The sequence below is a fragment of the Varanus komodoensis genome, unplaced genomic scaffold (genome assembly GCF_004798865.1).
Source record: "Varanus komodoensis strain SLA01 unplaced genomic scaffold, ASM479886v1 scaffold431, whole genome shotgun sequence".
Classification (NCBI taxonomy): domain Eukaryota; kingdom Metazoa; phylum Chordata; class Lepidosauria; order Squamata; family Varanidae; genus Varanus; species Varanus komodoensis.
Window position 1 is genome coordinate 8,576 of NW_025335987.1, and position 25,038 is coordinate 33,613.

General features: G+C 50.9%; 1 protein-coding gene across 1 annotated transcript in view; it reads left to right on the plus strand.

Moving 5' to 3' along the window:
• Positions 1-18,784, plus strand: part of LOC123030279 (E3 ubiquitin-protein ligase TRIM39-like) — a 23,003-nt gene extending 4,219 nt beyond the window's left edge. Inside the window, exons 2-11 of the mRNA XM_044444081.1 lie at positions 274-296; positions 551-679; positions 6,321-6,409; positions 7,188-7,621; positions 10,737-10,832; positions 12,360-12,590; positions 13,464-13,486; positions 13,565-13,680; positions 14,954-14,986; positions 18,270-18,784. Coding sequence (XP_044300016.1) covers positions 274-296; positions 551-679; positions 6,321-6,409; positions 7,188-7,621; positions 10,737-10,832; positions 12,360-12,590; positions 13,464-13,486; positions 13,565-13,680; positions 14,954-14,986; positions 18,270-18,784 — 1,689 coding nt within the window. The remainder of the gene's footprint in view (positions 1-273; positions 297-550; positions 680-6,320; positions 6,410-7,187; positions 7,622-10,736; positions 10,833-12,359; positions 12,591-13,463; positions 13,487-13,564; positions 13,681-14,953; positions 14,987-18,269) is intronic.
• The last annotated feature ends 6,254 nt before the right edge of the window (positions 18,785-25,038 follow it).

Consider the following 25,038-nt stretch of genomic DNA (forward strand, 5'->3'; position numbering starts at 1 on the left):
GGAGCCACTGCCAGGGTAACCTTCCCTTTCAAGAGGGCAGCACCAAAGGGAGCATGAAACTGAGTGGACAAAGAAAAAACATGTGAATCCAAAAGGAAAAATGCAGGCCCCTCTAGATGTCAGCATCCAGGCACTCCGAGAGAGACCTAAGATGCGCATCAGCTCCTTGCTCTTGTGGAAAGCCAGGGATGGAACTGAAGGCTTCTTTAGGGAGGTGAACAGCTGGAGAGCGGCACCCACTGAGCCCCTCCTCTTTCCCTCTTTCCCCTCCAGGATGTGAGAAGCACCTTGCAGAGGTGAGTGCATCCTCCTCGTTTCCACTGCTGCAGGGAAGGGTCTGGACGGCACTGGGAGGACCGGCTCCTCCCAGCTCCTGAGCAGAGAACGCAGATCAGCTGAAGCCCCACCCATCTGTGTGGCTGTTGGAGGGTTCTCTGGGGGGAGTGTGGCCTCCCCCGCTCCCCAAAAGAAGGTGCCCACCCCTTGCCCTTTGCCAGTTCTCCTTTGCTTCCATGGAATTCTGGGTTGGATGAGCTGTTTTCTCTGGCAGGAGTGAGAAGGAGCCCTGTGAGATCCCAGCGGCTTTCCCTCTGGAGCTGAAACGGAGGATCTGGTACTTCTCTGATAGAAAGCCTGATCTGGAGGGATGGAGGAAGCAATTTCCTGGAGTCATGAATTAATTCAAAGGTATTAAGATAAGACTGGGAAGATCCTCTCCTTCTCTTGCTGCTGTTATAAGTGATGGTAAAAGCTGCAATGGGAGAAGTTTTGTAGCCTGGCTACCAATTCGCTAATTTTTTCTTGCCTTGTTTCCCCATCGGGAATACCAGCTGTTGTGGAGAGGGCTTCCTGGGGGTTTTCATTTCTGCTTTGGGTTTTCACCACTAGAATCATTTGGCCTCACTCTGGTTTGGCAGTTCTGCTTCTCCCAGAATCATATAATAGCAGGGCCGGAAGGGGCCAGGAAGGCCATCAAGTCCAGCCCCCTGAGGGAGCAGGACACCGGTTACACCATCCCACTCAGAGAACAGACCACCTTCTTGAATGCCCCTGATGTGGAGGAGCACGGAAGCTCTCCTGGCAACTGGTTCCACTGGGAAGTTGCTCTGACCGCCAGGAGATGCTGCCGTGTGCCTGGCCTGCCCCTGGTGTGCTGCTGTTTAGGTTCGCTCTTCCATGAGCTACAATCTGGGAGGAGCGAGGACTGTTCCTTCCTCTTTGTGGCGGCTTTGAGGGACCTTCCAGTGCTATCGTGTCACCTCAAACGCTTCTCACTCAGCTTCATGCCACGCACCCATGAAGGCAAACTGAACAGGGTCCATGCCTAGAAACTTCTAGAGCAGTTTCTAGAGCGGACAGTCTGCCAACACCTTGAAAACATGGCCGTGATGACTAGAAGGAGATGCAGATTCGCCACAAGGAAATCCTGCCAGACTTTTCCGCTCTCCTTTTCTAATCTGGGCACCTCCCCTGTGGACTGTGGGAGGGCTGGTCACGTCCTGCGCCTTTTCTTTAGCAAAGCATCTAATGAAGTGCCCCATGATAGCTTTTTTGGCAAATTAGCTGAAGGAGGGGATCAGCTCTCAAGGGCACCACAGTTGGCCATCTTGGGTAATTCAGAGAGTTCAATGCTTCACAGTTTAAGAAAGATGCAGACAGGCTGGGAAGGGTTGAGATGATCTGAGGACTGGAAACGAAGCCCCGGAGGAGGGATTGGAAGAGCTGGGCCTGTTTGGCCTCAAGCAGAGAAGACTGAGGTAAAATATGATGGCAAATATTTGAGAAGAGAGTAAAAGAGGAGGGCTGAGATCTCCTTTTTATCATAACAGGTTGCAGGCATGGAATCATAGGCTCCAGTTAAGGGAATGCAAATTCCAGCTAGATATCGGGAACATTTTGCCGACTGTTAAGAGTAGTACGACAGTGCAACCAATGACCCCGGGAGCTCCATGGCAGAAGAGACAAAGCATCATCTGCCACAGTATCCAGGCCACCCCATTTCTGGCTTGGGGTCCCCAAGGCAAGCAACCCCTCCCGGCTTCTCCTAGTGCCAGCCTGCGGAGTGGGGGCCGCAGCTCCCCAGGAATCGCTGCTGGGCTACAGGCAGCCCCTGCGGTTCAGCGGCACAGGGAAACCTGGACAGGCAGATTCGCAGAACACGCTTGGGTTCTGCACTTGTGGAAAGGAAGGGGACTCTTCTCATGAGTCGCACTTTCTTTCTTGCACTCATTGATGGACTCTTGCCAAAATGCTGTGATTCTCCAGTTTCACTCCTGTTTTGTTTGGTTTTCAGAACACACTCTCAGGTTTTGGGTTTGCTTGTTCCTTAGATTGAGAAAAATACAGTCCTATTTTAGAGAAAGAGGCCTGGCAATGATTTTCCTCCAGTACTTGCACTGTTTCCCTAGTGCAGGGGTCGGAAACCCGCGGCTCCAAAGCCGCACATGGCTCTTGAACCCCTCTGCTGTGGCTCCATCCTGCCCGCACAGCCCCTGATCTGCTCAAAGCTCCACTCAGGAAAGCAGGGCTAGCTAGTTAAGTAAATCAGCTAGTTAAGTAAATAGCTACATTCCTCTGCTAAACAAGCTTCTGCAGGCTCTCATGTTACATGACATGCTGCTGAAAAGATTCTCTTTGTCCCAATGTAATCTCCTTCATCTAAATGGTAAAAGCTGTGCTTGGGACCTGTCACAATTCACATCACATGACTGTTTATTTTATTTTATTTATTTATTTAGGAAGGTTCTATGCTGCCCCATTTGCCAAAGCCTCAGGGCAGCTCACAACAATATATAACGTAATAACTATAAAAGCAATATAATTCGAGACGTCCTGGCCAAAGATGTAAAATCAATAAATAATATTAACAATTAAAATGATGTTTAAATAAAAAGGTCTTAGCCTGGCACCGAAAAAAAAATCTGCTAATCAGTCTGTTAAATCTGTTTATCTGCTAATCAGTCACTAAACACACCTATATCTGGGACCAGCTCAGATTTACTGAGCTTTCCCCCCCTCCAACCATGGATAAATCCACATTTAATGATACATGGATAGATTCATTTGCTTTTACTGCTGACAAATTTAGGGGTTTGAGGATGAGGGCACACAGAAGTAGAGGGCATGTCTGGTTTGATGCAGGTGGCGTGTTTGGTTTGCTGCTAGTGGATAATACAAATTCAGCTTTTTATTTCATAAATACAAGGAGGATTCAGACATTGAATAATTTATTTGAAAGTAACTTTCAACCCAGTGTCTTTTTTTTTTCAGAGTTCAAAATGTTTTTGTTGCATGCAGAAATAAAAATTTGTTTTCTCTGTAGCAGTTCATTGCTTTCATAAATGCAATACACTATAGTTTTTTTATACATAGCATAAAGATAAAAAAAGATATATGCAGTATCATCTTCATTTTACATGTCAAAAGGGTTTTGCGGCTCCCGGTGTTTTCTTTTCTGTGGGAAACGGGTCAAAATGACTCTTTGAGTGTTTAAGGTTGCTGACCCCTGCACTAGGGCATCGCGCCACCTGCAGGTTCTGTGTTGAAGGAATTGAAAGGGGAAGGTATTTCTGCAGAGCTCGGATTCCAGCCTTGGGAGGAAAGCATGCGAGGCAGTTCTTACCAGCCCTGCATGGAAAGGCTTCTGGGGGGCGTTCATGCTGAGATGCTCCTGGGTTGGAGAAACAATGCTGATTGAGGGGAATACTAGGAATTGGCTTTGAGGAGAGAAATCGTGGTTCAAAATAGCCTCCTATCTTTGTGAGAGAGCCTTTGGGTGCTTCCGAACTGCAGGTCTGTCCAGAGTGGCTGGAGGCTTTCAGGACAACAAGCTGAAGCTTCCAGTGAAATTCAAGCAGGGAAATCTGTGGAGGTTTGCCTGATTTTGCAGGGTGTGTTTCAGTGTAAGGACCCCCTAAAGACACCAAGGGGAATAGGGTGCCCCCCCCTCAACTGATTTCTAGGAAGGGACTTCTTGTTTTTGTGTTTTCTGAAACTGGGTGGTCAGTCAGGAAAAGGGAGGGAAAGTGAGGAGAGGGTTGAAGAAGTGGGCTTGGGGAACTGTAAACTCTGCCGTTAGCTTTTGAGTTAAGTTGCTGGTTACATTTTATTGGATTTGAGAGGGAAGCTATGATGCCAGTGGGGTGTTAATGCTTAAGATAGAGATCAAAATGGCTCATCTTCTGCTTTCTTCCTCTCTCTCTATCCCCAGTAGTAAATGTGACCCTGGATCCGGAAACTGCTCATCCTCATCTCCTCTTGTCCGAGGATGATAAAAGTGTCAGGATGGGACACAAAATGCAAAAAGTGCCTGACAATCCGAAGAGATTCAGCTTTGACACTTACGTGCTGGGATGAGAGGGCTTCACAGCTGGAAGACACTCCTGGGAAGTCCATGTGGGAAGTGAGGGAGCCTGGGCTGTGGGCATCACCAGAGAGTCTGTGGACAGAAAGAGTGCAGTTGCTTTTTCTCCTGAGGAAGGGTTCTGGCTTTTGTGGTATTTCCAAGATTTATACGTAGCTTGCAATAATCCTCCTTCTGCTCTGCCCATGAGTGGGGAGCTGAAGACAATCCGGGTGTCTCTGAACTGTGATGGGGGGCAGGTGGCCTTTCATGATGCTGACAGAGGGACCCTCCTCTATGCCTTCTCTGGGGTCTCATTTGCAGGAGAGACCCTTTTCCCCTTCTTTTATGTTGGTGATGATGCCCTTCTCACGATCAGTTCTTAAGGCTGCCAGGAGCCTCCCTCACAGGGCTGCCTCACCCGACTGCCAAGATTCACCGAAAACCAAAGCCTTCCCCAGTCGAGGGCCATCCCCCCCACTCCAACAACCCCCCAGAACTGTCAATTCTGCTTTTTCCATTTGGGTTGTTTGAGGTGCTATTTTGTACTGGACCCAGACACCGCTCACCCTCAGCTCCTCCCCAGTGAGGGTCCTGAAAGTGAGATGCTGGGAGTGCAGAGTCCAGACCTGCCTGGCAGGCATCCTCTGCATTTGTGCAGGGACAGGAGGGGTGCGAGGAGGCTGTCAGTGCTGTGCTGGGGACTGTCAGTTCTGCCTTCGGCATCTGTGTTGTTTAACCCAGTGGTTTTCAACCTTTTTGCCAGTGGGAACCAGCAAAAACAGGAAAATTATTTCAGGGACCAAAATAAAATAATATAGTATTTGTGTATTAGTTTTTAAATATAACTGCATACCAATGAATATTCTCTAACTAGAAACTGAGCAGTAAAAATGTTAATAAAAGAATAATATTAAATGTAATCAATACCATTGAAATTTTTAGAGAGCAGTATGTAATTCAAATAAGGGGAGTCTGAAATCTGCTGTTGCTTCTTTTTAAAAATGCTCGATCAAAACTTTTCAAGGGCAAAATAAAAACTCAGTATAAATGGAATTCAATGCTCATACCAAATACACATTCAAATAAAATATTAACAGCACACCAATACAAAACCGCACAAAGTTGCTTTATACACTAATATTCTTCATGTTAAATGATGAAACACATTGACCCCCTCACACAAATCCCCACACACACACACACACACACACACACACACACACACACACACACACACCAGGGCAGACTGGCTGAGGAAAACTCGCAGCCCAAGCCAGGGCAGCATTTCCCTTCCCAGCAAGAACAGGGCAGAGGAAGGAGGAGGCTGGTTTTCAGGGGCCCACCGGTTCCCACTGAGCTGCGTCTCCCCTCCCGGCCTCCTCCCCTGAGCAAGAGGTGGGGAACCAGCAGGGAGGGCACAGCCAGCCCCACGCTGGCCCTGGTGAGTGAGATGCGACAACAACCATGTGAGGTAGGAGAGGCAGAGAGGCAGTGATTGGTCCAACGAGCTTCATGACCAAGTGTGGGCTAGAACTGGATCATTGGAGGCAGCACAAAAGATCCAAACGAGAGTGAGGCAGATCCAAATGGTCTGCATTGGAAGAACAACTGGGCAGATTCGGTGCTCCTTTCCCACAGGCTGTCCCAGCCAGGAGGAGGGAAGGAAAGGGGATTTTGCATGAAGGCCCTGGACCACTGACCAACCATCCTCTTTCAAGCAGCCTCCATGGATGCAGATGGACCCATGCTGAGGGGTTTGTATAGCAGGGGGAAAGGTGGAAATCCCACTGTTTTCACCCATTTTTTGACCCCTTCTTGGATGCTGCATGATCCAGGGACCCCTCTCCTGGTCTGCTGCTCTCTGCCCTGTCTCTCTGCCCTCTCTCCAGCTCTCAGAACTCTGCCCCCAGGGTGATCCCAAATCCATTCAGTCCACCTAATAGGGGGATTCTCTCACCGTCATCCTCACCCCTAGTTCAGAAGGGCTCCAAACCAAAAGGATTCCAGGGGGAAAGGACGACCTGCTGAGCTTCAAGGAGGGCATTGCTTCTTGGCAGCTGCTGGGTTTGCGCAACAAGCCAAGCCATGCTGTTGCTAGTTGCGAAGTCACACCCCATAGACAACACTTCTCCAGGACTTCCTGTCCACCATCCCTCAGGGTCCACCCAAGCCCACACCCACTGCCCCAGTGACTCCAGCCACCTCATTCTCTGCCGTCCCCTTCTTCTTCTGTCATCTATTGTTCCCAGCATTAGGCTCTTCTCCAGGGAGTCCTTCCTTCTCCTTAGGTGGCCAAAGTATTTGAGCTCCATCTTCGGGATCTGGCCTTCTAAAGAGCAGTCAGGGTTGATCTCCTCTAGGACTGACCGGTTTGATCGCCTTGCGGTCCAAGGGACTCACAGGAGTCTCCTCCAGCACCACAATTCAAAGGCATCAGTCCTTCTTCTGATCCACTTTGCTGCACTGCAGGAGCCAGAATACACTGGCAAGACGATCTAGTGAATTGCCTATGTGATCCCCCCTCCCCAACCTGTGTAGGCAACAGAAAGGTTGCAAAAGCACCCAGTGCAGACTCCCTCTGAGCAGTTCCTCTGGGCGCCACATAATGCCGCATGTTATGACTCAACATAAAAAAAGCAACCCTTTACTGGATTTGGACAAACAGAGAGCAGTTTGTTGATGAGCTGCATGTCGTAGGGAAGTGATTGTGCAGTGCCAGAGAGTAAACCTGGGTGGAGTCAATTATGTACCTTGGGCCTCAGAGCAAGGACAGGCCAGCTCACATTTACAAGAAGGAAACTCCCACTTACTGATATGTGGCAAGTAGAACCACTTTGTGCAGAAGCCATGGCTGCCACCAGCGGGAGCACCATCCAGCTTCTCTGCGAGGAATCCTCTTGCTCCATCTGCCTGGACTATTTCAGGGATCCTGTGATCATTACCGAGTGTGGGCACAATTTCTGCCAGGCCTGCCTGAACGAGAGCAGGGGGGAATCAGACACGGAGGCCTCCTGCCCCCAGTGCAGGGGGACCTTCCAGAAGAGGAACCTCCGGCCCAATTGGCAGCTGGCCAACTTTGTGGAAATCGCCAGGAAATTAGGGGAGAAGGGGGTCAAGGAGGCCGAAGGGAAGGGGCGAGTCTGTGAGAAGCACCAGGAGCCCCTGAAGCTCTTCTGCAGGGACCACAAAGCCCCCATCTGCCTGGTGTGTGACAGATCTGAGGAGCACGAAGGCCACCAGGTGGTTCCCCTGGAGGAGGCATCCCAGGAGTACCAGGTAGGAGATCCATGAAGTACTTGTGGGCCCCTCTGGACATGGTCTCTGTGAAGATATTCCAATAGGAAGGAAATGGTTCCAAATGATCCACTGATTTATTTCATTTCTGTACTGCCCAGGAACCGCAGGTCTCTGGAGCAACCAGGTATGACTGCTGCGAACATGCATGCTCTTTCGGATGGAATAAGAATCTGGAGGAGGAAGAAGTCCCAGAAGCCCTAAGTTTGTGGGGTGCGGGATACTTCCATTCGTTCTCTCCAAGCTGCACCCTGTACCAAACTTGGGTTCTGCAGCCCAAGGAAGGCCATTGAAATGTTGCAGTGAGTGGCAGAGCTGCCCTGTAAGGGAAGGTCCCACCATTTGTGCCTGCTCTGATGGGGAGGAAAAGGATTTTTTTTTTTATTTATATCCTGCCTTTTTCCTACAAAGGGCTCAAGGCAGCTTACATCGCCTCCTCCATCTTATTCCCACAACAACAACCCTGTGAGATAGGTTGGGCTGTGAGTCTGTGACTGGCCCAAAGTCACCCAGTTGGCTCCATGGCCGAGCAGGGACCAGAACCCAGATCGTCTGAGTCCCAGTCCCACGCTCTTAACCACTACACCACGCTGGCTCTCAAATGCAAAATGCAGAATACCAAAATGCAGATATGATAGGATTTAATGGAGGTGCATAAAGGAATACCCAGTGTGGAGAGGGCAATACAGTCTCAGGCACTCACATTTGACAGGTGGACACCTTCCGATCCCCAGGAATCAGTCCTCTCTCCTGCTCTGCCCCTCCTTCCACACCACAAGAACCTCCGGGTTTTCCATGACTGGCCCCAGAGCGGCAATATTTATTTATTGTTTGTTTGTTTGTTTATTTAAACAACTTATATGCCACCCCATCGCATGAGCCTTGGGGCAGCTTACAATCATTAAAATAGCATATAAAATACAAAAAATTCATATATAAATAAATACAAAAAATAGAATAGAATAGAGGATCCAGCCTGGTCAAATAAACCATTAACAGTTAAAATAGTGTTTAAATAAAAAGGTCTTGGCCAGGCACCGGTTCAGTACAGCCACTGCCTCACCTGGATTGGTAGAGAATGAGAGGTAGAACTGGGTATCATCAGCATACTGATGATTCCGCAGCCCACACCTCCTGATTACCCCTCCCAGTGGTTTCATGTAGATGTTGAATAGCAAGGGGGACAAAATGGACCCCTGCGGAACTCCATGGCATAGGTGCCATGGCGCAGAGCTAAAGTCCCCCAGCACCAGCTTCTGGAATCAGCCAATATGGAGCAAAGGCCTTTAGGTACCCTTTAGGATGAACTTGAGGGTGCGTGTGCTCAAAGATCCTTGACCCATGGAATACTTGTGAGGACTTTATTGCTCCAGGTGCTCCCTCTCCCCTTCCCCCTCCCCTTTTCCCTGCACTTCCTCATTCTTCATAAAACAATGTGTCTTTATGGGTGCTGCAATCTCTACTTTATACAGGCACAGCCAGTTTTAAGGAGAGGTGATTTTATCAAAACAAACTGTACCTGGGCACCGTTGCATTGTAAAGTAAAACAAAAGAAAATATGGCTAAATGGAGTGGAGCGAGGCCACGCACCCCTGGGCCACTCTCCATGCTATGTTCCAACTGGGATATAAGTATTTTGCATTCCTGCAGCCTGTGCACATTCAGATCCTTTTAGCAGGGCTGCAGGGAGAGAGGCAAGGGAGACTGAACTCTCTGGGCTTTGGAGAGCTTGCTTCTGAAACTTCTCCCAGTGGCCTGTGTTGGTAAAATTTGGATAAATCCTGTCAGAAAAACATTGCTTCTGTGTGCTTTTGCATTGTGGAATCAATCTTGTACTCTTTCTCAAACCAAGCTAAGTCACTGTTTAAAACGGCATTCCTCCCCGGCTTCTTTCTCTCACCTTTAGCTGTAAGCTACAGTAGACAGGCCATTTAGTCCAAATATATATTATATACCTTCACAATGATTATATAATAATCATTGTTGGAATTCACAGTTTACTAGGAAGTATCTTTTGCTAGCCCAGAGGGCTGCAAGTGCCCTGGCCATGCAGAATGGTGCAGATGCATTAATTAGGGTCTGAGTCTAGATGAGCTTATGAGTTCATGAATAGTTTCTCAGTAGCTTGAATTTACATGTCTAAGCAGACCTGGAGATGGGTTCAAGTTACTCAACTAAAGTGTCAATACACTGCAATTAGAAATACTGTAATCTCATTGTCACTGTATGATTGACTGATCTTCCTTTATCTGTTCTGTATGTGATGACCTCAGAATCTTATGGTAATGTCTGCATTCTGTCATCAATTGCTCTGTACCAGTGTACGTGACCTGGAGGGAATAAAATACCCTGTAGTTGTATTGAAACTTTGCAGCAAGTTTACCTCTGCCTGCATGGTAATGCATTATCGTGAACCTACCATGGGAACCTGGGCCAAACAATAAAGCCACAGATGGTCTGAACGCTTGATCTTTCCCACAAACCCGAGTTTTATTTCCTCCTCACAAATTGAAATTCTGGGATTTTCTGACACCTGTAATGCCTGCTCAGAGATCAGACCGTGCAATTCCATCTTAGCATCTGGGGATGAAGGGAAGAATTTCCCCCAGAGAAAGCAGGAATGCCCCTCTGCAGGGGCCGGTCTCCTTCCAGGCTGCTTCCTCCGCAGAGGGGCTGCCCTGCCCACCATTCTTGCCCAGAGATGAGAGCTGCACTGGTCACTTCGAGGGTGGCCGGAAGCCTCTTCCACTCGGCCTTCCTTGCCCTTTCAGGATGCTCCCTTGCCAGTTCCCCTCTTAATAAAATAACAGCAGAAAAAACCTTTTCCTTTTCAAAGTTAAAGAGTTCAGGAAGGGCAGTCAATTGAATGGTGTTTTGACCGGTCATTCTGGGATGGCACCGTCCCTTCATCTTGTCACAGAGCCTGCCCAGCGCATGTTGTAGCTCGTTTCTAGATCTCCCTGGGATCAAGAAGGCACCTGAGAGCCCCCTTCCCCCCGACCCCCCCAAGATGCAAAAGGGAAGAAATCATGAACATCCCTTTCAATTTCTTTTTCTCAGTCTCTAAACTGAAAGTGAACTGCTGTTCTCTCTCCAGGATCTGCTCTATCGTCACCTGGAGAGTCTGAGGAAAGAGAGAGGAAGTATTTTGGCATGTAAAGCAGAGGCAGAATGGGAAAAGCAGAAGCTGCTTGTAAGTATCAATTACATTATTTGGAAGGGAACAAGTGCTTCAAGCAGTATAAGTCACAGTGCACAGGTGGTCCCTGCCTTAGGAATATCCAGGTTTTGAAGAACCCCTACTTTACATGCGGACAGCTGTAAACCCTATATGAAAATTTCTAGTGAAAAGGCTGAATGTCTCTAGGGAACAATACGATGCATTTGGCCATGAATTATTGGTGGCTAGATAGTTGCCTAGAGATATTCACGTCTCTACATAGAGCTAGTGATTCCCTAGAGATAGTCAAGGCTATCCCTAGGCAACTATGTGAAGTATCTCTAGGGAACTACATGGCAGGTTTGGTGATGCATCATCAGTGGCATCCTAGTTCCCTTGAGGTTTTAGCCTGGTGTCAAAAAGAGTAAAGCGCTGATGCCAGGCAAACCTCTCTGAGAAGCAGGTTCCCAAGTGGAAAAGACCCTTTCTGGGTAGCCACTCTCCTGATCTCCTTCAAAGAGGGCTCCCAAAGAAGGAGCTCCGACAAGGAGGACAGGCCAGTATATATGAAAGGAGACACTCCTTCAGATACCCAGGCCCTAAGCTGTTTAGGGTTTTATACATCATCGTTAGCACCTGACATTGGCCCCAGACTTCACTTGGTAGCTGGTGCAGATCTCAGTAAATCTACCAGTCCTGTCCAAAGCCTGGCTGCTCTGTTCTGGGCCAGCTGAAGGATCTGGACTGACTTCAAGGGCAGCGCTGTGTAGAGCACATTGCAGCAGTCCAATCAAGGGGGTTACCAGAGCGTGGGTCACTGTTGCCAGGCGCTGCTCATCCAAGTAAGGATGTGGTCGATGGACCAGCCAAAGCTGCTGGAAGGTGCTGCTTGCCACAGGACTCCCTGCGAACTCCAAGGATGACTTGGGTTCGAGGAGCACTCCCAAGCCACGCCTCCTGTCCATTTGGCCCTTGCAGCCAGGCCTTCAGCTGCTTCGAGGCCTTTGACAATGAGAGAAAGAAAATGGCTGTACAAACGACCTTTGAGGCTTACTTCAAGAAAGCCGCTCCAACAGTTTTTCACAGTACTGTAACCAATACACATGCATATGGAGTCTCTCGCTCTCTCTTCTCTACCTGTAGTTGCTTTCTTTTGCTGTATAGTTAGAATTGCAACGCCATATTGTGATTAAATGTTCTAGTGAATATGGTTGTGTTTCTAAAGTGTTTTACGAGCATAGAAAGATAAAAGAATACAGATAATAAGACAAGTATTTGGCTTACTCATGCGTTTCGACTTTCATGCAAATTCGAGTTAAGGATGTTCTCAGGAATGCAACTCGTCCATAACCTGGGGGCCACCCGTATTATGACATGCAGAGGAATTGAAAGCCCCAATCAGCCCGGTGTATGCAGTACTATTCAAAGCAGCTGAACCAACCCTAAAATTTATTAGAAAAAGGCCTTTCTGAGAAGGGGTCCCTGAGCATCCCTAGCAAGACTAACCCCGTTCTGGCTCCGGCTGCCCATTCCCACCGTTCCGCACACTCCTTCTTGCAGGAACAAATGATGGCAGAGCGGGAGGACATGGTGGCTCAGTTCAGGCGACTGCATCAGTTCCTGGAAGAGCAAGAGAAGCGTCACCTGGCCCAGGTGGACGAGCTGCAGGAGGAGATTGCCAGGAAAGCGGAGGACCACCTGGCCTGGCTTTCCAAGGAACTCTCTTCCCTTGAAGGCATCATGCGGGAGGTGGAGGAGAAAAGCCAGCAGCTGGCAGCTGAACTCCTGCAGGTAGGAGGGGGCAGGAGCTCCCACATCCCCCAGGGAGGAGACTCAGCCAGACGCTGCTCGCCTCTGCATGTGTGGAGGGAGGGCCGAGGCAGGCAGTGCGCACCCTTTGACGGGGCAACTCTGCAGTGAGGCCCTTCATGAGACCCAGGCCGAAGCAGACGGTGGTGCGGGGCTGGGGAAGCGACCACAAAGCCATCTGGCCTAGTGGTGTTGCCAATCCGGAAGGCAGGTCGGACCTATTCCTGTGCTAAGCAGAATCTCAAATATGGTGCAGCGCCAGGACAGGCAGACCTTAACCTCACTCCTCATGCATGTTTCCGCTCACAACTGATGCCCCCAAAGCCTGATGAAGTCTGCCTTCTGCACACAAGAGGGAGCTTCTCAGTGTGGCTCCTGTGGGCAAGCGCCCCAGTGTTCTGCTGCTGGAAAGGAGTGGTTGATTCCTGCCTGGGGAAGCCGGGAGAAGGCTGCCCTCCAAAGGACAGGCTGCGGGAGCAAAAGAGGCTGTGGGAGGCGCCTGGCCTGAACCCGAATCCTCTCATGTCCTCCCTTCTTGAACATGCTTCAGGGTTGTGCCTGTTTCCAGAGGGCAGCGCACATGTTGGCCTGGCAAGCAGCACCGTTACTGGCAGGAGCCTCCAGGATGAGCATCAGTCTTGGCACTCAGCCGGAGGCTTCCTGGCGGTGGTGGAATCTGCCAGTCCATTCATGTCCCTCGTCATGAAGCTCCTCCTGGTGCCCCCTGGTGGAGATGGTTTCTGTCCCTCCCTTTGTGTCCTCAAGTGGAGGCACTGAACAGGACTGGGCAGGCACATCTCAGGAGTGCAGAGCGACACCCGCTGAGCCCCTCCTCTTTCTCTCTTTCCCCTCCAGGATGTGAGAAGCACCTTGCAGAGGTGAGTGCGTCCCCCTCATTTCCACTGGTGCAGGGGCCTGAATGCGTAAATGGAGGCTTCCTCTGTTTTCTCCGGCAGGTGTGAGAAGGAGCCCTTTGAGAACCCAGTGGCTTTCCCTCCAGAGCTGAAGGAGAGGATCTGGGACTTCTGGGATATAAATCATCTTTTGGAGGGAGTCCCAAGGCAATTCAAAGGTATTGAAATATGGCGGTGAAATATCCCTTCCCTTCTCTTCCCTTCCCTTGTTGATACTGTAAATGGTCTTCCCCAACCTGGTGGCCAGCAGATGCATTTCAACTGCAACTCCCAGAATCCCCATCCAGCAGGGACATTGACTGGGAATTCTGGGTGTTGCAGCCCAAATGAGTCTGCAGGGCACAAGCCTGGGGAAGACTGCTGCAAATGGTGGTAAAATCGGCAGTGAGCCCATTCTGGTGGCCTGGCTACTGTTTTTCTGTCTTCTTTTGCCATGTTTCCTCATTTGGAAAATATGCCGGTCTAGAGTTGGCTTCGTGGAGGTTTTCATTTCTGCTTTGGGTTTTCACCACCTGGAAACATTTGGCAGCACCTACATGCTTAACAGTCTTGCTTCTTACTCCACGTCACATGCTCTTCAAGCTTCAAGAGCAATAGTTGCTCTTCAAGAGCAAAGATAATGATATTATCTCTGTAAGCTGTTCTGAGGCTTTTGCAAAGGACGGCATATAAATATCCTAAATAAATAATAAATAAATAAAATAGTGCAGTGATCTTGATAGGTTGGTTTGCTGGGCTGAAAGCAACAGAGTGAAATTTAATAGGGAAAAAAAAAGCTAAGTTCAGCACCGAATGGAAAGGAAGCAATTTCATGGTTATGTGACAGGGGAGACTTGACTCAATAATACTGGAAGTAAGAAGGATCTTGGGATTGTTGCAGATCAAAAGCTGAGCAACAGGAAACAGTGTGATGTGGCTGCAAAAAAGCAGATGCCATTTGGGGCTGTGTTAAGGATCAGTGCCAAATCACTTGAGGCACCGGTTCCCCTCTACTGGGCACTAGCTACGCTCCATCTGGAGTACTGTGTGCAGTTCTGGGCCCCACAGTTTAAGAAAGATGCAGGCCAGCTGGGAAGGGTTCAGAGGAGGGTAGCAAGGATGACCCAGGGCCTGGAGACAACGCCCTGTGAGGAGAGATTGGAGGAGCTGGGTGTGCTTGGCCTTGAGGAGACTGCGGAGAGATACGGTGGCACTTTTCAAATACTTGAAAGACGGTCCCAAAGAGGAAGGGCAGGGTCTCCTCTCGATCATCCCAGAGTGCAGGACATGGAATAATGGGCTCAAGAAGATTCCAGAGTTGGCCAAGTTGAGGCATTTCACCCAAAGAGGAAAGGCCCAGATTTAGTGCCAGTCAACAAATGATATTTTCCTGGCAAGAGTTAGTGGTAGATTGGTAGCGAGTGTTTCACCTTTTGTCTTGCTTCTCCCCAGGTGCCCTGCTCCAGGGAATGCAGCCAAAGAAAGGTACATCTCCAGGGAGGGGGGGGGTGTGGCCTGGCCTGGCCTGGCCTTTTGCTGGCTGGACTTTTTGGGGGGAAACTGCCCTGTCCCTTCCACTGGAAGCTTTCGTGCATGAACTCCCTAACTCGGGATTATGGGCATTTTGCAAGGCGATACAAGGGAAAGTGCTCACCGACTCCACTCAGTGCCCTGCCGTGCACACATGCCAGGGAAAGCCCGCCAGTACCCCGCAAGTGGCTGCTTCTCTGGCAACACACCGCAAGGTGCGGAGCAAGCCCAGCCCCAAGTGGCTCCCTGCTCTAAGGGACCCACCAGAGCCTCACCCAGCAGACCTGCCCATGGAATGGGAGGGCCGGAAGGCAGCCGGAAGGCCATCCCGGCCAGCTCTGGGGAAGAGGGTGGCTTCTCGAGGCACTCCCTGTGCCCTCGTTACTTCTGTTTTGCACTCACCTATGGGCTCTTAGAGAAAAGGCTGTGCTGACACCGTTTCGTTTCTGCTTTGTTTTCAGAGCACTTTCCCAAGTTTGGGGTTTGTTTGTTTTTCTGATTGCAAAAAAGACAATTTTATTTCAGAAAAATACAGCAGCATGGTTTGTCCTTGTGTACTTGCTCTGTTGCACTAGGGCAGTGATGGCGAACCTTTTAGAGACCGAGGGCCCAAACTGCAACCCAAAACCCACTTATTTATCACAAAGTGCCAACACTGCAATAAAACCTGAGTACTGAGGTTTTAGTGTAGAAAAAAACAATTATGATGCTGCAGATTCACATACGCCATGGGGACAGCACAACATTAAAAGAATCTCAGTCTCTTAATTAGAACATCTCTTTGCTAAATCTTAGATACTAAATTTCAATTTTTCATAAGAAAACTCTTAGCTAAAATCTTGTGTTAATAAAAACGAATGCATTCAAACTCACAGCCAGTCCAAGCAAATATATATATATTCCTGGCAGTGCACTGACTGGCCATGTGAAAGCTTGGATGAGTTGCAGCTCATGACATCATTGCCTGCCGCCACTACTCCTTTCTGAGCATGCGCATGGCCCATGTGTGCTGTTATCCAACGCTCGGCTGCCGGGGCGATGCTGGGGTGACTTGGCTCACGTGCCGGCAGAGAGGGCTTTGCATGCCCGCTGCAGCACGCGTGCCATAGGTTCGCCACCACTGCACTAGGGCATTGTGCCACCTGCGGGTTTTGTGTGGGAAGCATTGAAAGGGGAAGATATTTCTGTAGAGCTTGGATTCCAGCCTTGGGAGGAAAGTGTGTGAGGCAGTCCTTCCCAGCCCTGCGTGGAAAGGCTTCTGGGGGGGCGTTCATGCCACTGGCGTCTCAGATGTGGTGGCCACAGATGCTCCTCTGCAGCCAGCAACTCTGAGACACTCGAGCTGCATTTTTCTTCCAGAATGGGAGGAAACCCATCGGTCTGATATGCTCAGCGCAGGCCAAGAGGCACACAGCACAGCTGGTGTTTCTCTGAGATGTTCTAAAGTTGCAGAAATAAACTTGCTTCAGGGGAATAGCAGGAATTGGATTTGGAGGAGAGAAATTTGTATGAACAGAAGGTGGTGTGCAGGCAGCATGAGGAGCAGTATGTGCTTGTTTGGATTCCCGAGTGCCTTTTGTGTGCCCTGGATGTTCTGTCAGTTCCTTAGAAGGGACCACACAAACAGGAACATGACTTATTTGGAATCTTCTTTTATGAAGAATTGCTTTTTGAGGACAGGGAGTTTGGACTTGATTGTGAGACGTGAGAATGCAAGGAGTGAAAAGACACAGGTATCCGGACAGGGACAGGGATGCCGAGCTGGTGACATCCAAACAGAGTTGCATGGACAATTATGCTCTCCTTTCCAAAGAAGCTGCAGTCCTTCTGCAGAACTGCCTCACTCCTTCGTGCACAAAAATGGATGAGCGAACGCTCTCTGAACCAAGGTTCAATTCAGATGCCAGGAAGCACTTCCTGACGGTTAGGACCCTGAGGGTGTGGAATGGGCTTCCACAGGAGGCGGTTGGAGCTCCATTGCTGAGGGTGTTCAAGGATAAGCTAGACATGCAGATGGTGGGCATGTCGTGAGCAGAGCCGGCTGGAGCTGGGGGTCAGACTAGATGGCCCAGGAGACCCCTTCCGACTCACTCTGTTTCTATGTTTCTGTGTTACATGTTGCCAAACAGTTTAAGCAGAGCTAAAGAGGCAAGGATGCCTGTCCCTGCAGATAGCTTAGTGCTGAGAAATTGTGAGCTTGTGCTTTGCCTATTTCCCTACAGGGGGCACTTCCGGGGCTGTATCCTTTGGGCTAAACACCATGTAAAGCTATTATTAGATCTCATAGCTGGAGAGATCAATCTGAAACCAATCCAAGGGCTGCTTAGCAATGGATATTGCAGGAGAATTCTAACTTTTAGTAGCCACCGAATCCCTGAATCTAGTGAAGAAAAGGAAGACCCAACTAGTTCAGAAAAGTGTGCTCCCATTTCGGCATTTCAAAGGTGCAGTCATTAAACTTGTACTTGCCTCAGAAAGGGAGAATACAAGGAGTCGAGTCCTTCTACCTAAGCCCAGCATTTTCTCGGGTGCTAGAGAAGGCAGAAACCGGTGCAGAGGATCTTCCATGGCACCCAGAAGAGGCAGCAAACTATAGAGAAGCAGCACACGAAACCAAACCTATGGATGCACGGAGTAGGGGGTCCAGGAGAACCATGCTTCAGAGTCATTTGACTGGCCAACATCAGAAGAAGAACTGAGAAACTCCTTTATCAAACTTCCCAATGAAGCGTCATCACCAAATGAGCCAAAATACAATCCAGGTTGATTCAAATTCAGCAGCAGGGCCAAGAAAATAAGCTGGTGTGGGAGATGCCCTGTTGCCAGGGAGATAAGAGGGGAGGAGGAGTTTGAGGCTGGCATTAAGGAAACGGGAGGGAGAGTGAGGAGAGGCCTGTGGAAATGTGCTTGGGGAACTCTGGATTCGGCCTTTAGCATTTGAGTTAAGTTACTGTTGCTACACTGGCCTATTTTCATTTCACTGGATTTGAGAGGGAATCTGTGATGCCTGTGGGGTGTTAATGCTTAAGATTATCAATTAATTGCATTTCTATACTGTTCATAGCTGAAGCTCTCTGGCTGGTTCACAACATTTAAGTCACCCCTCCAGATTCAACCAGGCCCAACCCTGCTTAGCTTCCAAGATTAGGCATGACCAGGCGCTTGAGGCTGTATGGAAGCTCCAGGTATCGAACATTAATGCTCCCTTCTGTTTCCTTCTTCTCTCCTGCCCCAGCAGCCAATGTGACTCTGGATCCAGACACTGCTCACCCGAAACTCATCCTGCCGGAGGATCGGAAAAGTGTGAGGATGGGAGATCAGAGTGCAGATCTGCCTGACAGTCCAAAGAGATTCACTTACCATCCATTTGTGCTGGGATGCGAGGGATTCACAAGAGGCCGGCACTCCTGGGAAGTCCGTGTGGGGAGTCGGGAAGGCTGGGCCGTGGGGGTTGCCAGGGAGTCCGTGAGCAGGAAGAGCGAAGTCTCCTTCTCTCCCAAGGAGGGCTTCTGGGTTTTGCGGAATTCCCGAGGTACATACAAAGCTTGCAGCCATGCCTATTATTCCCTGGCCATGAGTGAAGAGCTGAAGACGCTCTGGGTGTCTCTGAACTGTGATGCGGGCCGGGTGGCCTTTTATGACGCTGATAGAGGGACACTCCTCTACGCCTTCTCCAGGGAATCATTTGCCGGAGAGACCCTCTTCCCTTTCTTTTACGTTTATGGGGATGCCCTCCTCCAGATCTGTTCTTAAGGCTGCCAGGAGCCTTCCTTGCAGGCCCTCCTCTCCCAACCACAAAGGTTCATCAAAAACAGTCAAGCACCAGAGTTTGGCTCTGCATCTCCCCTCCTTGCCTGCCACAACTTCTCCTCCTTGCACACACCCCAAACCTTCACGGGCTTTTACTAGATGAGATGCAGCCTCATATCGGAGGATTACCTCCCTGTAGCTTGTGTCTATCATTCTTCTGGTCGAAACGTGGAAGTACCCATCTCCCTTTGTATTTATTTGTGCCTTCATCCAAAGAGGAAACCTCATGTGTGCAATGATGGAATGAATCGGTCTGCTGGGAATGCTGGCTGATGCTGGGAAGGGGCGCCCCACTGTAGGATGGGAAGAGAAGGAAGACACACTGCGGCACTTTGCTGCGGGTCCCGCTCCTTCGCTGCTTGCGCATCTCCACTTCTCCACGAGGGCAAAGGCACTTCAGAGGAGGGCCATCCCTGCGCACAGGCTCCCCTGCCTGCACCACACGCCTCCAGCCTCCTTCTGCGATGTGCGTGGGGACAGTCGCTCTGCAGGGGCCGAAGCAGCCGCGACATTCCTCATCCAGGTGGTGCTGAAGCATCCGAGTCGCCTGGGGAGGGTCAGGGGGCTTCCAGGGAGCAAGCAAAGCAGCAGCGAGGTACCAGCCCAGGCCCTTTGGGGGCCCCCAGCCGTCCCAGGACGACGCCTCAGGGCTGCCCAGGGAACCGAGCCAGGTCCAGCCCCTGCCCACAAGCGCCTGCTTCCAGGGGGTCCCCTCTGCTCCAGCCCCTTGCAGGTTTAGCCCTGCTTGCAGCCAGATCACCCTCAAACTGGGAAGCGATGGGGGTGCATCAGGAATAGGGCATGGAGTATGCACCTCCCTCCTTCCCAAGCTCAGTACAGGCCTCACATGCCCTGCACCACCCGAAAGAGCTCCGCTGGATGGCACTGAGAGGATGCACTGGGAGTGGAGGATTTCTTCTTCGCTGCCCTCACCGCCACCGTGCAGGCTCAATCCTGAGCTCTCACGTGTGTTCCTCCAGAATCGTCTCGGGGTTTCCTCCACCTGCGCTCCAGTCATCCCCCAGCCGGCTTCATCGCCTGCAGTTCAGGCATATACCAGGGCACTGGGCAGGCTCTGCATGGTGGGAGAGGAAGCTCAGGAGCGGTCATGTCGATTGCCCTGACCACAAATTGACCGGGGCATTGACAGGAGGGCCCACTCTATCAACTGGAAAATCCCCAGAGCCCTCAGGAACCCATAATGATCCATAAGGCTCCGGGGGCAGACCCTCTTAATGGGGTCCGCGCCCTTACAGAGGAGGGCACTGGCCCCTGGCTCAAACCTCACGAGGAAGAGATCTGACCATGACAAGTCCCTCACTTCCAGATCCCCATCTTCCTGCCTCATCGAGAAAACCAGGCCCAGAGTGTGGCCTTTTTCATGTGTCGGGGCAGTGACATGATGAGACAGCCCCATGGCTGTCATGGCGGCCATGAAGTCCTGAGCTGCCCCAGACAAACCAGCCTCTGCAGGGAGATTGAATTCCCCCAGGACCAACAACCTGGAGGTCCTCAGCACCAGCTCCGGGGTGATCTCCACCAGCTCAGGCAGGGAGCCTGTTGAGCAGAAGACTGCACAGTACACCACAGAATCCCTAGTCTGTCTCGATCGCCCAGTGCCGGGTACAAGCACTCTAGGCCTGGCCTTGAAGGGACAGGAAGCCCACAAGGGAGGTTGCACCTTGGAAAATTAGGGCCGCACCCCCTCCCCTTCCCTCTAGGCGAGGTTGGTGCTGTACGGATAGCTGGGCGGGCACAGTTGGGTGAGCGACAGGTCCTCTACCCCTCCTGCCTGCCCAGGTCTTAGTAATGCATGCCAGGTCGGGCCCCTCACCCACAATTAGGTCCTGGATGGGGGATGACTTATTTTGGACTGAGCAGGCACTCAGCAGCAGCACCACCAAGTCTGAGGGCCGGTTGGGACCTTCTGACTGGGGGGAAGGTAGAGGGTGGAGGACAGATGCTAAACGTCTGGGGAAGGAGGTAACCCCAACTAGAGGAGGGGCGTATGGAAGAGTGATGGCGTCCCTTCCAGAGGGCCCTTCAGACGGGATTGGGCCCAGGAGTACTCGGAAGGAAGGTTCCAGAAGCAGTGGTGCAGATGGGGATCGGCTTGCTCTGCGCATGGATAGAGGGACATTCTGTGAGGGTTGTGTTTGTTTGGTATCCTTTGGGGAATGCAGAGGTTCCTCAAAGAACCAGTCTATTGCCTTAAATGTGCCAAGGGAGAAAACCTGGCAGGACAGGACAGCTAACATGTAGGTAGAGAAGCAATTTTATGGGTTATTGCTTCAGTCTCAGGTACAAAACTTCCTTGTTCCTGCATATGCACGTTTCCTATGGCAGCCACTGCCCTTTGGCCAGTTTATTACATTTAGCCATAGGCCATTGCAAGTTAACAAGGTAAAACATTGATTTAACAAGTAAAACCATAAAGCAGATGTATCAGAACTTACTACGAAAAGACAGACCAGGTGCAATTGGGCCTTTCTCCCCCCCTTTTCTCCACGATCTGCTGCCGCCGTGCCGCCGCCGCAGAGCCGGGGAACATCATGGGCGCTCCACCGGGCCTTGGGGGCTAGCTGACACCGCTCCCTGCGGCCATTGCTGAACCCACCGGGGGCCGGAGGACGCTGGGCCAGGCGACAGGCGACAACGCTGCCGTCGGGGAGGATGCCGCCATCTTGCCAGCTGCCAGGTGCCGTGCGCCCGCCCTGCTTCTCTGCCCCGCCGGCACTGGGTGAGAGTCACGCTGGATTGGGGGCAGGACGCGGGACGGACAGCCGGCTTATCCTGCTGGACACAGCCAGGGCCGGCGGCTGAAGGGCCGGCAGCTGAAGGGCGATGGCCAAAGGGCAGTCGCCATGTGGGGGCCATGCGGGGGCCGTGCAGGGGCTGGGCTGGCCAGGAACTATGTTCTCGGCTGGCGGGTGAGATTGTAAATTGGACTGGTATGTGTTGGGGGGGTTAAGTGTTTTTAGGTGTTTTAATGTGTTTTAGTTTATATTTTTAATGGAATTATTCTCGGCCACAAAGATGGGATTGCCTGGGGAACGCGTGGGCACCGCCATTGGGGTGGTTATGGGCAATGGACGTTACAGCATTGGGGGTCTAACGTGTCCACATAGAAGGAGAGACAGTTGGATAACACCTGTTCCTCCTTCTGGTTATTCCCCCAGCCAGAGGGCTCCAGGTAGTCCTGTCAACCGCCCCCCGGGCCTGTCGGTGCTGCTGCTTAATTCCAGGTTGGTCCACAATAAATCTTCCCTCATCCATGACTTGATTGTGGATGAGGGGGCCGACCTGGCTTGCATTACAGAGACCTGGGCGGGTGAGCGGGGGGACGTCTCCCTCTCTCAACTGTGCCCGCTCGGGTATCTGGTTCAGCACTGACCACGCCTGGAGGGGAGGGGGGGTTGCTTTGGTTTATCGAGCTTCTCTTTCCCTCACGGGGCTTCCTGTCCCCTCGAGGCCGGGTCCAAAGCTGATGGATGAATTTCAGTTGCTGCGGCCTGATGATGTGGACAATGTGCTTGGACAAGTACATCCTACCACCTGCTTACTGTACCCTTGCCCATCTTGGCTTCTCAAGACAGCCATGGACGGGATTGGGACCTGGACCCTGGAGGTTGTCAAAGCCTCTCTGTGGGACGGCTGGGTACCTGCCCCTTTAAAGGAAGCGGTAGTCCAGCCAGTCCTAAAGAAGGCATCCCTGGATCCAGAGGTGGCCGCCAATTATAGTCCGGTGGCCAACATCACATTCTTGGGCAAGGTGTTAGAGTGGGTGGTGGCAGGACAACTCCAAGCACTCTTGGATGAAACTGATTATCTGGACACATTTCAGTCTGACTTCAGACCTGGGTACAGTACTGAATCTGCCTTAGTCGCCCTGTATGATGACCTGTGCAGGGAGAAAGACAGGGGGAGTGCATCCCTGTTGGTTCTCCTGGACCTCTCAGCAGCTTTCGATACCATCGACCATGGTATCCTTCTGGATAGGCTTGTGGGATTGGGAGTTGGAGGCACTGCTTTGTAGTGGTTCCGCTCCTATCTCAATGGCCGTTTCCAGAAGGTGGTGCTGGGGGACTATGGCTCTGCGCTATGGCAGCTATGCCATGGAGTTCCGCAGGGGTCCATTTTGTCCCCCTTGCTATTCAACATCTACATGAAACTGCTGGGAGAGGTCATTAGGAGGTGTGGGCTGTGGAATCATCAGTACACTGATGATACCCAGCTCTATCTCTCGTTCTCAACTAATCCAGGTGAGGCGGTAGCTGTTCTGAACTGGTGCCTGGCCGAGGTAATGGGCTGGATGAGGGCCAATATACTGAAGCTCAATCCAGACAAGACGGAAGTCCTGTTGGTAGGTGGGTCGGGCTTCGGGTTGGGGGACTTGGACCTTGTCCTGAATGGGGTTGCACTCCCTCTTAGGGACAGGGTTCGCGGCTTGGGCGTGCTCCTCGACCCAGAGCTGACATTAGAAGCTAAGGTAACAGCAGTGGCGAGGAGCGCCTTCCTTCAGCTTTGGCTGATCCATCAGCTGCATCCCTACCTGGAGAATGGCTGCCTGGCGACATGCATTGGTAATTTCCCGATTAGATTTCTGTAATGTGTTCTACGTAGGGCTGCCCTTGAAGATGGTCCAGATACTTCAATTGGTGTAAAATAGAGCTGCCAGGTTGCTGACGGGGACTGGGTGTTGTTCTCATATAACCCCAGTTCTTCGTCAGCTTCACTGGCTCCCCATTGAAGTCCCGGCCCAATTCACGATGTTGGTTATCACCTATAAAGCCCTCAACGGCTTGGGACCTGGTTATCTAAAGGAGCGCTTGCGTCCATATATGCCCCCCCACCCCTGAGATTGGCGGGGGAGGCCCTTATCCGGGAGCTCTCTGTGAGGGATATTAGGAGGGTGAGTACCCAGAGGAGGGCCTTCTCTGCAGTGGTGCCCCACCTATGGAATGCGCTCCCCAGCGAGGTCCGCCTGGAGCCGTCGTTATTTGTTTTTCGGCGCCAGGCCAAGACCTTTTTATTTAAATGATATTTTAATTGTTAATTGGTGTTTATTTAATGGTTTTATATTATCGCCGAGAAACTCCGAATTTTTTAATATTATTCTCTGCCTGATTATCTATTCTATGCCTGTTTTCTTTGTGAGCCGCCCCAAGGCTTCAGCGATGGGTGCGGCATAGAAATGTTATAAATAAATAAATAAAATTCAGGATGGTGTCCCCTTCAGAGCCTCCTGAGCATTTATCTTTTTCACTGCAAGAGCAAAAAGAGATACTCGATGAGACACGTGCGCATCAGCACCTGACAACAAAAACACAAACTTCTATGAATAAGAATAGGCATTAAAGGCGGGTCGTGAACTAGACAGAACTTTTTCCCGAGGGTCACAATATAATGAACAATGCAGGTTTCAATGAAAGAGGTCCTCTACTTCGGGTGATCCACAGATGTAGACACGCTGCTCCACTGGACTACGGGAAGAGCGACCAGTTAGCAAGTCTGCATACATATTTTGGAAACAAAGGGGTGCTCGACGTTTTTCCAAGGAGAAAATGGAGCAACAGCCTCTCCATTGAGCTCCCTTTGATACCTTATCAGTTTTATCCGTTTTAGTTTATTTTTATTATCCGCTTAGTCATTTACTGCCCTTTGGCAAACATCCCAGTTTTGTCACCTGGGATGTTCTTTGACCTGCTCGAATGTTTCTGTCCAAAAGTGGTTTCCCAAAGCTTATGTCGGTGTTATCGGGGGTCAGGTCATCTCTGAATCTTTGCTGCATGAATGGAAGGCCCCCAAAATGTCGGTCCATCACAGCCCTGCTTGGCTCTCGAGGTGGCCAGGTGGTGGCTTCCCTTGTGGAATCGCGCTGCCCCATTCGGTCTTCTGCCTTTGCCCTCCCCTGGCATGGCTGCCCCTCCAGGGAGCCTTGCCATCTCAGGAAGTGTCTGAGGGACCAGAGCCTTGGCTTCCTCATTTGCACTTCCAGAGAAAGCTCTGCCTGGATTTGACCCAGGGTGGCCTTATGTGCCTCATCATGGGCCAAGGCACTCCAGCTCTCCCCTCCGGCACCCCATTTCAGAGGCGGCCATTTCCTCCCTGACAGCTTTCATCACTGTGCAGCTTCCACACTCATAGGGAGCAAAGACGCAGTGCGGAGCATCTTGGCCTCGTTCTCCAGTGACCCA